Source organism: Heterodontus francisci, chromosome 19 (genome assembly GCF_036365525.1).
Source record: "Heterodontus francisci isolate sHetFra1 chromosome 19, sHetFra1.hap1, whole genome shotgun sequence".
Classification (NCBI taxonomy): Eukaryota; Metazoa; Chordata; class Chondrichthyes; order Heterodontiformes; family Heterodontidae; genus Heterodontus; species Heterodontus francisci.
Genome location: NC_090389.1, coordinates 93,347,583 through 93,366,354, shown reverse-complemented (window position 1 = coordinate 93,366,354; position 18,772 = coordinate 93,347,583). Strand labels below are relative to the sequence as shown.

The 18,772-nt window shown below is 45.9% G+C and overlaps 1 protein-coding gene across 8 annotated transcripts in view; it reads right to left on the bottom strand.

Annotated features, from left to right (window-relative positions):
* LOC137380312 (6-phosphofructo-2-kinase/fructose-2,6-bisphosphatase 4-like) overlaps nt 1-18,772 on the bottom strand; it is a 447,018-nt gene that overhangs the window by 216,910 nt on the left and 211,336 nt on the right. Inside the window, exon 1 of one of the 8 annotated variants that reach the window (XM_068052238.1) lies at nt 2,363-2,604. The exons of the other annotated variants lie outside the window; for them this stretch is intronic. Within the exon in view, the coding sequence (XP_067908339.1) occupies nt 2,363-2,462 (100 nt within the window). The 5' untranslated portion in view covers nt 2,463-2,604. Of the gene's footprint in view, nt 1-2,362; nt 2,605-18,772 lie in introns of those variants that run through there. 8 annotated transcript variants of the gene reach the window in all.

Here is an 18,772-nt window from a genome sequence, read left to right as displayed (position 1 = left end):
GAGACCACGTCAGCTGACGAGGTCAAAGGCTTTGGTGAGATCTATGAAAGCAGCATAGAGGGGCATCTGTTGTTCACGGCATTTCTCCTGTGGCTGGCGAAGGGAGAACAGCATGTCAATTGTGGATCTCTGCTCGAAAGCCACACTGTGCCTCAGGGTAGACATGCTCAGCCAGCTTCTGGAGTCTGTTTAAAATGACTCAAGCGAAGGCTTTCCCCATTATGCTGAGCAGGGAGATTCCACAGTAGTTGTTGCAGTCACCGCGGTCACCCTTGTTCTTATAGAGGGTGATGATATTGGCATCACACATATCCTGTAGTACTGCTCCCTCATCCCAGCACAGGCAAAGCAGTTCATGGAGTCCTCTTTTAATGTAACCTCCACATTATCTGCTTCCTTTGTGAATTTAGATGTAAAGTACTCCTTTAATACTTTTGCCATGTGCTCTACCTTTATGTATGCCTCCAAGTATGAGTTATCCTATCCGCAATATCAAACACTCTATTAGAGTGAGGGTTACACTGCAGTAACCACAAGGATGACTCACACCAACATTTACAATACTAACAAGGAACTGAAGGTCTATTTAATATATTATACAATCTTTATCTTGAATTAAAATGAGTCCACTATCTAAATATTATACTTAGAATTGCTTATGTATAGAATTTTCAATCGATAATTATAGTATCATTATGTATTAATGCATTTTACTTTCTTCTCCCTGCTGCTTTCACATGCGTTCAAATCCTCTGAAGAAGGAATTTTCCTCCACACAAGATCAGGGGGCAGGTTGTTCAACCTTGCCCGTCTAAGAGCGAAGTCCAAAGTACGGAAAGTCCTCATCAGAGAACTCCTCTTTGCTGACGATGCTGCTTTAACATCTCACACTGAAGAATGCCTGCAGAGTCTCATCGACAGGTTTGCGTCTGCCTGCAATGAATTTGGCCTAACCATCAGCCTCAAGAAAACGAACATCATGGGGCAGGATGTCAGAAATGCTCCATCCATCAATATTGGCGACCACGCTCTGGAAGTGGTTCAAGAGTTCACCTACCTAGGCTCAACTATCACCAGTAACCTGTCTCTAGATGCAGAAATCAACAAGCGCATGGGTAAGGCTTCCACTGCTATGTCCAGACTGGCCAAGAGAGTGTGGGAAAATGGCGCACTGACACGGAACACAAAAGTCCGAGTGTATCAGGCCTGTGTCCTCAGTACCTTGCTCTACGGCAGCGAGGCCTGGACAACGTATGCCAGCCAAGAGCGACGTCTTAATTCATTCCATCTTCGCTGCCTTCGGAGAATACTTGGCATCAGGTGGCAGGACTATATCTCCAACACAGAAGTCCTTGAAGCGGCCAACATCCCCAGCTTATACACACTACTGAGTCAGCGGCGCTTGAGATGGCTTGGCCATGTGAGCCGCATGGAAGATGGCAGGATCCCCAAAGACACATTGTACAGCGAGCTCGCCACTGGTATCAGACCCACCGGCCGTCCATGTCTCCGTTATAAAGACGTCTGCAAACGCGACATGAAATCGTGTGACATTGATCACAAGTCGTGGGAGTCAGTTGCCAGCATTCGCCAGAGCTGGCGGGCAGCCATAAAGACAGGGCTAAATTGTGGCGAGTCGAAGAGACTTAGTAGTTGGCAGGAAAAAAGACAGAGGCGCAAGGGGAGAGCCAACTGTGCAACAGCCCCAACAAACAAATTTCTCTGCAGCACCTGTGGAAGAGCCTGTCACTCCAGAATTGGCCTTTATAGCCACTCCAGGCGCTGCTTCACAAACCACTGACCACCTCCAGGCGCGTATCCATTGTCTCTCGAGATAAGGAGGCCCAAAAGAATTATGTATTAATGCATTTTACTCTCACTCATAGACAAATTACTGTAAGTACTTTAGGAAACAACAAATAACTACAGTGTTTCACGAATAAATCAGCTTCAGCCCTTCAAATCTACCCTATCACATACAAACTCCATGCCATAGTTTAGTCTAACTACCCAACATTTAAAGGTACATTTGCAGCTGGCTGCCATGAATTACAGTTTGTATTCTTATCCAATTCTGCTTTTTAATTCACATTTACAGAGCAATTTTACCACAGGATTCCTATAAAGCTAGGCAAATGCTTAGAAAGTGTCGAGACGAAACCCGTCTCCAGACAGCAGGGTGTCAGAGCTCATTCACTGGCATTGCTGCACTGCAGACTTTGATAGAGCAATCAGACTTTTAAAATAAGACTACAAACATCGGCTGCTTTCAGGAGCAGAGGTATCCAGAATAACCCAGTGAGATGAGGGTTAGTCAGGCATCAGATTTGGGGTGCTGCACTTGACCAGACCCCATACTTACCCTTTCTTTGTGAAGTGTGCACCTCACAGAGGCCATTTTTACAAGGCATCCAAATCTTCTTCAGGGGATTTTGAGTGAGTTCTAGAGGCAAGTTTGCCATGTTTTTCCTGTTTCTTTTGTCTTGCTGCAAATTTAAGTCCACACAACCATCCCCGCACAGTTTGTCAATTCTTTGCCTTGCTCTCTAGGCTGCTGGTCTTTCTTCCTTGTGTGCAGCCATACAGTGAGCACTAGGTGATAGGACTGAGCACGTCACGTGAAATCAAACTGCAAACTACCATAAGTACCCGAATTCAGGGGCACTCAGATTGTAAGGAAAAGATGTTCAACTGAAGTCTATGTCAACAAGCTCATGTTAACATTTCATAGCATGAGTTTAAGTAAATAGTATTAATATAGTAATTAATATATTAATAGTAATAGAAGAAGAAGTAATAATTTACAAAACATTAACCTACCTTTTCTATCAGATGCTGGCTGACCTGCTATGTATTTACACAATGACAGAGATTTACAGCCTTTGTATTTTATTCTCAGCTGCTTATTCAAATGATGGTCAAATCAGCTTTGAAATTTACTGCTCTTCTGCTCAGATTATAGTTTATTAAAAAGTCCGTTAAAAAATCTAATTACTGAGTAACTTAGATTTTTACATGGAATCTCATGAGAATTTGTTCCACGTCTTCCCAGAACTATTTCTTTCCAGATAACTCATTTCACACAGTCACTGAGTACTTTCTGTACCACTGTCTATTTTATGTATTTTATGTACAAGGTACAAGCAGATAAGTTTTTCTCTATATTGCATCATTTTGGGTTCATTCCACACTTCAGGATCAGTAAAATCACATGTGGAAACCATGGGATGTGGCTGTTCAAGTCAGAGCAGCCAATCACTGGAAATGCCACAACAGTAGCACCAATCAGCTTGCTCCTGACAGGAAACCTGTTGCAGAGAGCAGATGGTCATGGAGTTGCTTAACACAGCGAGTGTGCTACCAACAGTCACGGAGCAGGCGGTCAAACTAAAGTGCTACAGTGTGAAATGTTGCACAAAAACCTCAAGGCTGAATCAATCCAGCCACCATCATGCTTCTCAGCTATCAGAAAAACCCCTCACAGCAGTGTTAAAACGATGGCACTGATTTTCACATACGTTGCCTTTCTATTGTGTCTTGAGTATAAACAACATCCCAAGGTGATTCAAAAATAGGCATGATAAAAAGATACCAAGCCACGAAGGAAGATACCTGGAAGCTAACTGGGATTTTATTTTAAACGATGAGGAGAGAGGTGGGTGAGGAGGCAGATAGCTTCGCGGAGGCACTCTCTCAGCATAAAACTGAGAAACATCTGCTACCAACAGGGAAGTGAAAGGATGCAAAGAACACTGGAGTCAAAGAAACGGCACATTTGGGAGGGTGAAGATGACGAGGGAAGATTGAAGATGTAGGGTGGGGCAAGGCTATGGAGGGATTTATAAGTGAGGACAAGCTTTCTGAAAACTGGGAGGTGGTGGCGTAGTGGTATTATCACTGGACTTGTAACCCAGAGACCCAGGGTATTGATCTGGAGACATGGGTTCAAATCCCACCACAGCAGAAGGTGGAATTTGAATTCAATTAATAAATCTGGAATTAAAAGCTAGTCTAATGACGGCCATGAAACAATTGTCGATTGATGTAAAAACCCATCTGGTTCACTAATGTCCTTTAGGGAAGGAAATCTGCTGTCCTTCCCTGGTCTGGCCTACATGTGACTCCAGAACCACAGCAATGTAGTTGACTCTTAAAATGCCCTCTGAAATGGCCTAGCAAGCCACTCAGTTGTACCTAACCACTACGAAGTCAATAAAAAGGAATGAAACCAGACAGACCACCCGGCATCGACCGAGGCACCGGAAACGACAACGGCAAACCCAGCCCTGTCGACCCTGCAAAGTCCTCCTTACTAACATCTGGGGGCTTGTGCCAAAGTTGGAAGAGCTGTCCCACAGACTAGTCAAGCAACAGCCTGACATAGTAACACTCATGGAATCATACCTTACAGACAATGTCCCATACACTGCAGTCACTATCGCTGGGTATGTCCTGTCCCACTGGCAGGACAGACCCAGCAGAGGTGGCGGGACAGTGGTCTACAGTAGGGAGGGAGTTGCCCTGGGAGTCCTCAACATCGACTCCGGACTCCATGAAGTCTCAAGGCATCAGGTCAAACATGGGCAAGGAAACCTCCTACTGATTACCGCCTACTGCCCTCCTTCAGCTGATGAGTCGGTACACCGCCATGTTGAACACCACTTGGAGGAAGCACTGAGGGTGGCAAGGGCACAAAATGTACTCTGGGTGGGGGATTTCAATGTCCGTCACCAAGAGTGATTCAGTAGCACCACTACCTAACAAGCTGGCCGAGTACTAAAGGACATAGCTGCTAGACTGGGTCTGCGGCAGGTGGTGGGGGAACCAACATGAAGGTAAAACATACTTGACCTTGTCCTCACCAAACTGCCTGTCGCAGATGCTTTTGTCCATGGCTTTATCGGTAGGAGTGACCACCGCATAGTCCCTGTGGAGCCGAATCACAGAATAATACAGCACAGAAGAGGCCCTTCGGCCCATCGAGTCTGCACCGATGCATTAAAACACCTGACCTGTCTACCTAATCCCATTTGCCAGCACTTGGCCCATAGCCTTGAATGTTATGACGTGCCAAGTGCTCATCCAGGTACTTTTAAAAGGATGTGAGGCAACTCGCCTCTACCACCCTCCCGGGCAGGGCTTTCCAGACTGTCACCACCCTCTGGGTAAAAAAGTTCTTCCTCAAATCCCCCTTAAACCTCCCGCCCCTCACCTTAAACTTGTGACCCCTCGTAACTGACCCTTCAACTACGGGGAACAGCTGCTCCCTATCCACCCTGTCCATGTCCCTCATAATCTTGTACACCTCGATCAGGTCACCCCTCAGTCTTCTCTGCTCCAGTGAAAACAACCCAAGCCTATCCAACCTCTCTTCATAGTTTAAATGTTCCATCCCAGGCAACATCCTGGTGAATCGCCTCTGCACCCCCTCCAATGCAATCACATCCTTCCTATAATGTGGCGACCAGAATTGCACACAGTACTCCAGCTGTGGCCTTACCAAAGTTCTGTACAACTCCAACATGATCTCCCTGCTTTTGTAATCTGTGCCTCGATTGATAAAGGCAAGTGTCCCATATGCCGTTTTCACCACCCTATTAACCTGCCCTTCTGCCTTCAGAGATCTATGGACAAACACGCCAAGGTCCCTTTGTTCCTTGGAACTTCCCAGTGTCAGGCCATTCACTGAATACTTCTGTGTCACATTACTCCTTCCAAAGTGTATCACCTCACACTTTTCAGCGTTAAATTCCATCGGTCACTTTTCTGCCCATTTGACCATCCCGTCCATATCTTCCTGTAACCTAAGACACTCCACCTCACTGTTAACCACTCGGCCAATCTTTGTGTCATCCGTGAACCCACTGATCCTACCCCCCACATAGTCATCTATGTCATTTATATAAATGACAAACAATAGGGGACCCAGCACAGATCCCTGTGGTACGCCACTGGACACTGGCTTCCAGTCACTAAAACAGCCGTCTGTCATCACTCTCTGTCTCCGACAGCTAAGCCAATTTTGAATCCACCTTATCAAGTTACCTTGTATCCCATGTGCATTTGCTTTCTTGATAAGTCTCCCATGTGGGACCTTGTCAAAGGCTTTGCTGAAATCCATGTAAACTACATCAACGGCACTACCCTCATCGACACACCTGGACCCATGCTCAAAAAATTCAATCAAATTTGTTAGGCATGACCTCCCTCTGACAAAGCCATGCTGACTATTTCTAATCAAATTTTGCCTCTCCAAGTGGTGATAGATTCTCTCCTTCAGAATTTTCTCCAATAGTTTCCCGACCACTGACGAGACTCACTGGTTTGTAGTTCCCTGGCTTATCTCTACAACCTTTCTTAAATAATGGGACCACATTAGCTGCTCTCCAGTCCTCTGGCACCTCCCCCGTGGCCAGAGAAGAATTAAAAATTAGGGTCAGAGCCCCTGCAATCTCCAACCTCGACTCCCACAGCATCCTGCGACACAAATCGTCCGCACCTGGAGATTTGTCCACTTTTAAGCCTTCCAAAACCTCCAATACCTTGTCACTCCTATGACAATTTGCTCAAGAACCTCACAGTCTCTCTGAATTCCATATCTACATCCTCATTCTCTCGGGTGAAGATGTGCAAATTTCCCCCTTGGTCCTGATTATCCTCTTCCCATTGATATACTTATAGAATATCTTGGGATTTTCCCTACTTTTACCAGCCAGAGCTTTCTCATATTCCCTCTTTGCTCTCCTAAATGCTTTCTTAAGCTCCATCCTACACTTTCTGTACTCCACTAATGCTTCCATTGATTTGCTCTCCTTGTATTTGCTAAAAGCCTCTCTTTTCCTTCTCATCGTACCCTGAATGTTTCTGGTCATCCATGGTTCTCTGGGCTTGTTGCTCCTACCTATTACCCTCGAGGGAACATGTTGGGCCTGTACCCTCCCCATTTCCTTTTTGAATGCCACCCCACTGCTCTTCTGTAGATTTCCCCACAAGTAACTCTTTCCAGTCTACCTTGGCCAGATCCTGCCTTATTTTACTAAAATTTGCTCTCCCCCAATCCAAAACCTTTTTTTGCAACTTGTCTATTTCTTTCTCCATAACAAGCTTAAATTGTACCATGTTGTGGTCGCTATCACCAAAATGCTCCCCCACCAACACATCAACCACCTGTCCGGCTTCATTCCCCAGAATTAGGTCCAGCACTGCACTGTCCCTTGTTGGATCCTCTACATATTGGGCTAAAAAGTTCTCCTGTATACATTTTAAGAACTCTACTCCATCTAAGCCCTTAACACGATGACTATCCCAATTAATGTTGGGACAGTTGAAATCACCTAATATAATTACCCTATTATTTTTACACACCTCTGCAAATTGCGCACATATTTGCTCCTCAATTTCCCACTGACTATCTGGGGGTCTGTAATAAACTCATTTGATGCCCCCTCCAAGAAATCATCTCTCCTTACTGCAGTAACTGACACCTTAACTAATATTGCAATGCCCCCTCCTCTTTTACCCCCTCCTCTGTCTCGCCTGAAAATTCCACATCCCGGGATATTGAGCTGCCAATCCTGCCCCTCCCTCAACCATATCTCCGTGATGGCTACTATATCACAATTCCACGTGTCAATCATTGCCCTTAACTCATCCGTTTTACCTGCAATACTCCTGGCATTAAAGTAGAGGCCTTCCATCCTGCTCTTACTCCCTTGAAACTTACTTCTGCTGTATTCCCACTGACTTGTTCGCTTTCCAGTATTTAGCTGTGTCCCTATTCTGCTAGGAGTCTGCAACCCCTCCCCCTGCCCAATTAGTTTAAACTCCTCCCAATAGCACTAGTAAACCCACCAGCAAGGATGTTAGTCCCCCTCTGGTTCAGATGTAGACCGTCCCGCTTGTACAGGTCCCACCTTCCCCAGAAACGGTCCCGGTGGTCCAGGAATCTAAAACCCTCCCTCCTGCACCAACTCTTAAGCCACGCATTCATCCTATTCTCCTATTTCTATACTCGCTGGCACATGGCACTGGGAGTAATCCAGAGATTACAATCAGAGAGGTCCTGCTTTTTAGTCTATTGCCTAACTCCCTGAATTCTTGATGCAAGACCTCATCCCTCTTTCTACCTATGTCATTGGTACCAACATGTACCATGACCTCTGCCTGATCACCCTCCCCATTCAGGATGCCCTGCAGCCGTTCAGTGACATCTCGGACCCTGGCGCCAGGGAGGCAACACACCATCCTGGAGTCACGTTGACGGCCACAGTAGCGCCCATCTGTTCCCCTGACTATAGAATCCCCTATTACTATTGCTCTTCCTCTCTTTCCCCCTTCCTGTGCAGTCAGGCTGCTTATGGTGCCAGAAGCTTGGCTCTGTCCGCGCTCCCTGGAGGAACCGGCCTCATCAGCCTCCAAAATGGAATACCGATTTGCAAGCGGGACCCCAGGGGACTCCTGAACTACCTGCCTGTTTCTCTTGGACTGCCTGGTGGTCACCCATTCCCTGCCTTCCTCAAGTCCCTTCAGCTGCGGTATGACCACCTCTCTATACGTGCTATCCACAATGCTCTCAGACTCGCGGATGCTCCACAGTGTTTCCAGCCACCGTTCCAGCTCTGAAACCCAAGCTTCCAGGAGCTGCAGCTGGACACACTTCCTGCACACATGCTGGCCCCGGGGACTGGAAATGTTCCCGGATTCCCACATGCAGCAAGAGGAGCAAACCACGGCTTCAAACTCTCACGCCATGACTAAACCCTTTAAATCTAAAACTTTAGAAGATTATAATTAACAAAAACAACTAAGTCTTGCTAAAACAATGACTTACAATTCAATCCACTCTGAAAAATACCCACCAGGACTTACTCACCAGTCAATTGTGCTCTTTGGAAACTCTCGGCTCCCCTCACTCTGAGGACAGGTAGGAAATGAAAGGAGCTCCTCGCTCCTTCCTCACCGAACTTCCTCAGTCACCAAACTTCCACTTTAAAACTCTAATGCAACCCAAGTCAGCACTCCAGTGCAAACAAGGTCAGCACTGCAAGGTGGCCCACTTTTATACTGATTGACTCTAGCCCCTGAAAACTGGTTGAAGCCAATTCCCTAATTAACAAGGCGCAGCTGCAAGCAGAGCCTAAGCGAACTCTGTTTCAAGCTGGTCTAAAACTCACCTTCTCCAACCCGAACAGCAACTGTTAAGTTAATTTGCTACTTAAAAGACAGACAAGACTTAAGATAAAATTTACCCTTAATTATCCTCAGTCACTAAACTTCCACTTTAACACTCTAATGCAACTCAAGTCAGCACTCCAGTGCAAACAAGTCCCGCCTTCACATTGAGGATACCGTCCATCGTGTTGTGTGGCACTATCACCGTGCTGAATGGGATAGATTTCGAACAGATTTAGCAATGCAAAACTGGGTATCCATGAGGTGCTGCGGGCCATCAGCAGCAACAAAATTGTACTCAACCACAATCTGTAACCTCATGGCCCGGCATATCACCCGCTCTGCAAAGAACAAAGAACAGTACAGCACAGGAACAGGCCATTCGGCCCTCCAAGCCTGCGCCGATCTTGATGCCTGCCTAAACTAACACCTTCTGCACTTCCGGGGCCCATAACCCTCTATTCCCTTCCCATTCATATATTTGTCAAGATGTCTCTTAAATGTCGCTATCGTATCTGCTTCCACCACCTCCCCTGGCAGCAAGTTCCAGGAACTCACCACCCTCTGTATAAAAAACTTGCCTCACACATCCCCTCTAAACTTTGCCCCTCTCACCATAAACCTATGTCCCCTAGTAACTGACTCTTCCACCCTGGGAAAAAGCTTCTGACTATCCACTCTGTCCATGCCGCTCATAACTTTGTAAACCTCTATCATGTCGCCCCTCCACCTCCGTCGTTCCAGTGAAAAACATTACCATAAAGCCAGTAGACCAACCCTGGTTCAATGAAGAGTGCAGGAGGGCATGCCAGGAGCAGCACCAGACATACCTCAAAATGAGGTGTCAACCTGCTGAAGCTACAACCCAGGACTACTTGCATGCCAAACTGCTAAAGCAGCATGCGATAGACAGAGCTAAGCGATCCCATAACCAACAGAATAGATCTAAGCTCTGCACTCCTGTCACATCCAGTCGTGAATGGTGGTTGACAATTAAACAATTTACTGGAGGAGGTGGCTCCACAAATATCCCCATCCTCAATGATGGGGGAGCCCAGCACATCAGTGCGAAAGATGCCCTCCTGCACCCCTCATTGAAGCAGGGTTGGTTCCCCTAGCTTGATGATAATGGTAGAGTGGGGGATATACCAGGCCATGAGGTTGCAGATTGTGGTTGAGTACAATTCTGCTGCTACAGATGGCCCACAGTGCCTCATGGATGTCCAGTTTTGAGTTGCTAGATCTGTTCAAAATCTATCCCATTTAGCATGGTGGTACTGCCACACAAAATGATGGTGGGTACCCTCAGTGTGGAGACGGGACTTTGTCTCCAAAAAGAACTGTGCGGTGGTCACTCACCTTACCTCTGGAATTCAGCTCTTTTGTCCATGTTTGGACCAAGGCTGTAATGAAGTCTGGAGCTGAGTGGTCCTGGCGGAACCCAAACTGAGTACTGGTGAGCAGGTTATTGGTAAGTAAGGGCTGCTTGATGACACGGTGGATGACACCTTTCATCACTTTGCTGATGATTTTAAGTAGGCTGATGCAGAAGCAAGTGGTCAGATTTCATTTGTCCTTTTTTTGTGGATAGAACATAGGTAACTTAAATGAGAAGAGGAAGAACAGGATTTGTTATTAACCACAAGTTTGCAAGTTCTCCCTGTGACCGCAAGTGTTTGCTCCGGGTGCTCCGGTTTCTTCCCACATGCCAAAAACTTGCAGGTTGATAGGTAAATTGGCCATTGTAAAAGAAAAATTGCCCCTAGTGTAGGGAGGTGGTAGGAGAATTGAGGGAAGGTGGGGATGTGAGAGGGAAAATGGGATTAATGTAGGATTAGTATAAATGGGTGGTTGATGGTCGGCACGGACTCGGTGGGCCGAAGGGCCTGTTTCAGTGCTGTATCTCTCTATAACTCTATAAGGCAGAAGCATTTGCAACAATCTTCAGTCAGAAATGCCGCGTTGATGATCCATCTTGGCCCCCTCCTGAAGTCCCCAGTATTACAGATGCCAGACTTCAGCCAATTCGATTCACTCTGCGTGATATCAAGAAATGACTGAAGGCACTGGATACTGCAAAGACTATGGGTTCTGACAATATTCCGGCAATAGTACGGAAGACCTGTGCTCCAGAACTTGCCGCACCCTTAGCCAAGCTGTTCCAGTACAGCTACAACACTGGAATCTACCTGGCAACGTGGAAAATTGCCCAGGTATGTCCTGTACACAAAAAGCAGTCCAACCCGGCCAATTACCACCCAATCACTCTACTCTCAAACATCAGTAAAGTGATGGAAGGTGTCATCAGCAGTGCCATCAAGCAGCACTTGCTTAGCAATAACCTGCTCAGTGATGCTCAGTTTGGGTTCTGCCAGGGCCATTCAGTTCCTGACCTCATTACAGCCTTGATTCAAACATGGACAAAAGAGCTGAACTCAAGAGGTGAGGTGAGAGTGACTGCCCTTGACATCAAGGCAGCATTTGACCAAGTATGGCATCAAGAAGCCATAGCAAAACTGAGGTCAATGGGAATCAGGGGGAAAACCTTCCGCTGGCTGGAGTCATACCTAGCATAAAGGAAGATGGTTGTGGGTGTTGGAGGTCAATCATCTGAGCTCCAGGACATCACTGCAGGAGTTCCTCAGGGTAGTGTCCTAGGCCCAACCATCTTCAGCTGCTTCATCAATGACCTTCCTTCAGTCATAAGGTCAGAAGTAGGGATGTTCGCTGATGATTGCACAATGTTCAGCACCATTCGCGACTCCTCAAATACTGAAGCAGTCTGTGTAGAAATGCAGCAAGACCTGGACAATATCCAGGCTTGGGCTGATAAGTGGCAAGTAACATTTGCGCCACACTAGTGCCAGGCAATGACCATCTCCACCAAGAGTGGCACTAGTCAGGAGTGTGCTGGAATACTCTCCACTTGCCTGGATGGGTGCAACTCCAACAACACTCAAGAAGCTCAACACCATCCAGAACAAAGCAGCCTGCTTGATTGTCACACCATCCACAAACATTCACTCCATCCACCACCGACGCATAGTGGCAGCAGTGTGTACCATCTACAAGATGCACTGCAGCAATGCACCAAGGCTCTTTAGACAGCATCTTCCAAACCCACAACCTCTACCACCTCGAAGGACAAGAGCAGCAGATGCATGGGAACATCACCACCTGCAAGTTCCCATCCAAGTCACACACCATCCTGACTTGGAACTACATCACCGTTCCTTCACTGTCACTGGGTGAAAATCCTGGAACTCCCTTCCTAACAGCACTGTGGGTGTACCTACCCCACATGGACCGCAGCGGTTCAAGAAGGCAGCTCACCACCACCTTCTCAAGGGCAATTAGGGATGGGCAATAAATGCTGGCATAGCCAGTGACACCCACATCACCTGAATGAATTTTTAAAAAATCAATGTGTTGGGGACAGAAAGCTAGTGTATGGGTGTGGGGATGGGGCGATGGGTGGGAAGTGTGGCAGAGTTTATGGAGATGAGAAGTCAGCAAGGAGAGCATTGGAATAGTTGAGTCTTCAGGCAATGAAAACATCTATAAATGTTGAGGTAGCAGAGGAGATGAAGTAGGGCTGTGACAGGCAGTATCGTGAAGGTGCAAATATGTGAGATTTATATCTTAGAACACAAGCACCCCGAGAGTAGACAAGACAGTGTCTTCCCCCATCTCCATCTTAGTTTCCTCAACAATAACCTGCATTTAGATAGTATAGAGGGAGTGCAGCGAAGGTTTACCAGACTGATTGCTGGGATGGCCGGACTGACGTATGAGGAGAGATTGAGTCGGTTAGGATTATATTTGCTGGAGTTCGGAAGAGTGAGGGGGGATCTCATAGAAACCTATCAAATTCTAACAGGACTTGACAGAGTAGATGCAGGAAGGATGTTCCCGATGGTGGGGGAGTCCAGAACCAGGGGTCATAGTCTAAGGATATGGGGTAAACCTTTCAGGACTGAGATGATAAATTTCTTCACCCAGAGAGTGGTGAGCCTGTGGAATTCGCCACCAAAGAAAGCAGTTGAAGCCAAAACATTGAATGTTTTCAAGGAGTTGATAAATATAGCTCTTGGGTCTAAAGGGATCAAAGGGTATGGGGCGAAAGCTGGAAAAACCTACTGAGTTGGATCAGCCATGATCATAATGAATGGCGAAGCAGGCTCGAAGGGCCAAATGGCCTACTCCTGCTCCTATTTTCTATGTTTCGATGTTTCTAGTATATATTATACAGTACATTCTGGAGCCGACCAGAGAGCTGGCGATACTAGACCTGGTACTGTGCAACAAGATAGGATTAATTAATGACCTCATAGTTAAGGCGCCCCTAGGTAGCAGCGATCATATGATGATTGAATTTTACATTCAGTTTGAGGGAGAGAAGAGTGGGTCCAGGACCAGTATTTTAAACTTAAATAAGGGCAATTATGAGGGCATGAAAGCAGAGCTAGCTGAAGTGAACTGGCACATCAGGTTAAGGGATAGGTTAATCGAGATGCAGTGGCAAACATTTAAAGGGATATTTCAGAATACACAGAATAGATAGATTCCAATGAGAAAGAAAAATTCCAAAGGGTGGGACCTGCCATCCGTGGTTAACTAAAACAGTTAAAGATAGTATCAAACTTAAAGAAAAAGCATATAATTGTGCAAAGATGGGCGGCAGGTCAGAAGATTGGACAGAATATTAAAAAATAGATTGATAAGGAAGGTAAAATTAGAGTACAAGAGAAGCTAGCTAGAAATATAAAGACAGATAGTATGAGTTTCTATAGATATTTTAAAAAGAAAAGAATTAGCAAAATGAACGTTGGTCCTATAGAAAGTGAGTCTGGGGAATTAATAATGGATAATAAGGAGATGGCAGATGAATTGAACAGATATTTTAGGTATTTTGCATCGGTCTTCACTGCAGAGGATACAAGTAACATCCCAGTATTAGCTGCAAGTTAGGAAATGGAAGGAAGGAACTCAAGAAAATTACAATCACCAGGGAAGTGGTACTGAACAAACTGTTGGAGCTGCGGGCTGACAAGTCCCCGGGTCCTGATGGACTTCATCCTAGGGTGTTAAAAGAAGTGGCTAATGAGATAGTTGATGCATTCGTTTTAATTTTCCAAAATCCCCTAGATTCAGGGAAGGTTTCACTACACTGGAAAGTAACGAATGTAACTCCTTTATTGAAGAAGGTTGGGGGGTGGGGGGGGGGGGGGGTGGGGTGCGGGCCGAGATAGAAAGCACGAAATTACAGGCCAGTTGGCTTAATATCTGTCTTAGGGAAAATGTTAGAAGTTATTATTAAAGACGTTATAGCAGGGCACTTAGAAAAATTTAAGGTAATCAGGCAGAGTCAACATGGTTTTGTTAAAGGGAAATCATGTTTAACCAATTTATTGGAGTTCTTTGAGGGAGTTACATCTGCTGTGGATGAAGGGGAACCGGTGGATGTATTGTGCTTAGATTTCCAGAAGATCCCACATCAAAGGTTAATGTGGAAAATAAAAGCTCACGGTGTAGGGGTAACATATTGGCGTGGATAGAAAATTGGCTAGCTAACAGGAAACAGAGAGTAGGCATAAATGGGTCATTTTCTGGTTGGCAAGATGTAACGAGTGGTGTGCCACAGGGATCTGTGCTGGGGGCTCAACCTTTTACAATTTATACAAATGACTTAGATGAAGGGACCGAAGGTATGGTTGCTAAATTTGCTGATGACACAAAGATAGGTAGGAAAGTAGGTTGTGAAGAGGATATAAGGAGGTTCCAAAGGGATATAGATAGGTGAAATGAGTGGGCAAAAATCTGGCAGATGGAGTATAACGTGGGAAAATGCGAAATTGTCCAGTTTGGCAGGAAGAATAAGAAGCATATTATCGAAATGATGAGAGATTGCGGAGCTGAGATGCAGAGGCATCTGGAAATCCTAGTGCATGAATCACAAAAAGTTAGTATGCAGGTACAGCGTGTAATTAGGAGAGCTAATACAATGCTATCGTTTATTGTGCGGGGAATTAGAGAGAGAGAGAGTGTTATACAGCAGAGAAACAGGCCCTTCTGCCCATCGTGTCCGTGCTGGCCATCAAGCACCTAACTATTCGAATTCCATTTTCTACCATTTGGTCCGTAGCCTTGCATGCTTTGGTGTTTCAAGTGCTCATCTAAATACTTCTTCAATGTTGTGAGGGTTCCTGCCTCTACCACCTCTTCAGGCAGTGTGTTCCAGATTCCAAACACCCTCTGAGTGAAAAAGCTTTTCCTCAAATCCCCTCTAAACCTCCTGCCTTAAATCTCTGCCCTCTGGTTATTGATCCCTCCGCTAAGGGAAAAGGTTTCTCCTATCTAACCCAACAATGCCCCTCATAATTTTGTATACCTCAATCATGTTCCCCTCAGCCTTCTCTGCTCGAAGGAAAACAACCCTAGCCATTTCAGTCTCTCTTCATAGCTGAAATGCTCCAGCCCAGGCAACATCCTGGTGAATCTCCTCTGCACCCCCTCCAGTGCAACCACATCCTTCCTATAGTGTGGTGACCAGAACTGTACACAGTACTCCAGCTGTGGCCTAACTAGCATTTTATACAGCTTCATCATAACCTCCCTGCTCTTATATTCTGTGCTTCGGCTAATAAAGGCAAGTATTCCATATGCCTTGCTAACCACCTTATCTACCTGTGCTGCTGCCTTCAGTGATCTATGGACAAGTACACCAAGGTCCCTCTGACCCTCTGTACTTCCTATGGTCCTACCATCCATTTGTTTTTTCCCTTGCCTTGTTAGTTCTCCCAAAATGCATCACCTCACACTTCTCAGGATTAAATTCCATTTGCCACTGCTCCGCACATCTTACCAGACCATCTATATCGTCCTGTAATCTAAGGCTTTCCTCCTCACTATTTACAACACCACCAATTTTCGTGTCATCTGTGAACTTACTGATCATACCTCCTATATTCAAGTCTAAATCATTAACGTACACTACAAACAGCAAGGGTCCCAGCACCGATCCCTGCGGTACACCACTGGTCACAGGCTTCCACTCGCTAAAACAACCCTCAACCATCACCCTCTGCCTCCTGCCATTAAGCCAATTTTGGATCCACTTTGCCAAATTGCCCTGGATCCCATGGGCTCTTACCTTCTTAACCAATCTCCCATGCAGGACCTTATCAAAAGCCTTACTGAAGTCCATGTAGACTACATCAACTGCTTTACCGTCACCCACACATCTAGTCACCGCCTTGAAAAATTCAATCAAGTTAGTTAGACACCATCTCCCCCTGACAAAGCCATGCTGACTATCCCTGATTAATCCCTGCCTCTCCAAGTGGAGATTAATCCTTTCCCTCAGAATTTTTTCCAATATTTTCCCCACCACTGATGTTTGACTCATTGACCTGTAATTACCTGGTTTATCCCTGCTACCCTTCTTAAATAATGGTACCACATTCGCTGTCTTCCAGTCCTCTGGTACCTCTCCTGTGGCCAGAGAGGATCTGAAAATTTGTGTCTGAGCCCCTGCTATCATCTCCCTTGCCTCACATAACAGCCTGGGATACATCTCATCTGGGCCTGGGGATTTATCCACTTTTAAGCCCGCTAAAATAGCTAATACTTCCTCTCTTTCAATGCTAATTTTTTCAAGTATATCACAATCCCCCTCCCTGATCTCTACACCTACATCGTCCTTCTCCATAGTGAACACAGATGCAAAGTAATCATTTAAAACCTCACCTATGTCCTCCAGCTCCACATACAGTTTGCACTTTGGTCCCTCATGGGCCTCACTCTTTCCCTGGTTATCCCCTTGCCCTTAATATACTTATAAAATGCCTTACGATTTTCCTTTATCTTGCCTGCCAATGCTTTTCCATGTCCCCTCTTTGCTCTCCTAATTACTTTTTTTAGTACCCCCCCCTACACTTTCTATACTATTACAAAAATATTCCTTCACTTCCTTCAAGTAAAAGATGTTGCTATAGGTATCCGCATGGGTCCTAGTGATGCCTGTCTTTTTGTGGGATATGTCAAACATTCCTTGTTCCATTCCTACTAAAGCCCCCTTCCCCAACTCTTTTTCCGGTACATTGATGACTGTATTGGTGCTGTTTTCTTCTCCCATCCCGAACTGGAAAACTATATCTACTTTACTTCCAATTTCCACCCTTCTCTCACCTTTACATGGACCATCTCCGACACTTCCCTTCCTCGACTTCTCTGTCGCCATTTCTGCAGATAGGCTATCTACTAACATTCATTATAAGCCCACCGACTCCCACAGCTACCTCGACAACACTTCTTCACACCCTGCCTCCTTTAAGGACTCCATTGCATTCTCCCAGTTTCTCCGTCTCCGACGCAACTGCTCTGATGATGCAACCTTCCACGACAGCGCTTCTGATATATCTTCCTTTTTCCTCAACCGAGGAATCCCCCTCTCACCTGCGGTTGACAGGGCCCTCGACCATGTCTGGCCCATTTCCCGCACCTCTACCCTCACCTCACCCCTTCCCCTCCCTTTAAGAAATGCGACAGGGTTCCCCTTGTCCTCACTTTTCACCCCACCAGCCTCCACATCCAAAGGATCATCCTCCACTATTTCGACCATGCCCATCGTGATGTCACTACCAAACGCATCTTCTCCTCCCCTACTCTATCAGCATTCCGAAGGGATCATTCCCTCCGCGGCACCCTGGTCCACTCCTCCATTATCCCCAACACCTCGTCCCCTTCCCACGACACCTTCCCCAGCAATTGCAGGAGGTGTAACACCTGCCCTTTTACCTCCTCTCTCCTCACTATCCAAGGCCCCAAACACCCCTTTCAGGTGAAGCAGCGATTTACTTGTACTTCTTTCAATGTAGTATACTGCATTTGCTGCTCACAATGTGGTCTCCTCTACAATGGGGAGACCAAACGCAGATTGGGTGACTGCTTTGCGGAACACCTCCGCTCAGTCTGAAAGCACGACTCCGAGCTTCTGCATGCTGGCCATTTCAACACACTCCTATGTTCTCTTGCCCACATATCTGTCCTGAGATTGCTGCAGTGTTCCAGCGAACAGCAACGCAAGTTCAAGGAACAGCACATCATTTACTGATTTGGCACATTGCAGCCTACCAGACTGAACATCGAGTTCAATAATTTCAGAGCATGACGGGGCCCCCCTTTTTATTTTTAGTTATTTTTTCTTTTTTTAATTTTTTATTTGTTTATTTTAATTTAGCGTGTTCCATCATTCATTTTTTTACCATGTGTTTATCCACTGTTTTTTTTGATATTTGTGCTTTTGGCCAGGGCTGTTCATTATTCTGTCAGTTAACACCCTCTCTGCATTAACGCTTTGTTTTTCACCACACCATTAACATACCGTTTGCCTTTGCACCATGACCTTCTGGTCAGTTATTCTCTGTGACCCTCTGTCCTATCAACATCTTGCCTTTTGTTATCTCTTGCCTCACCCCTGCTTTATTTGCTTAAAACCTATTACATATCTAACCTTTGCCAGTTCTGATGAAGGGTCACTGACCTGAAACGTTAACTCTGCTTCTCTCTCCACAGATGCTGCCAGACCTGCTGAGTATTT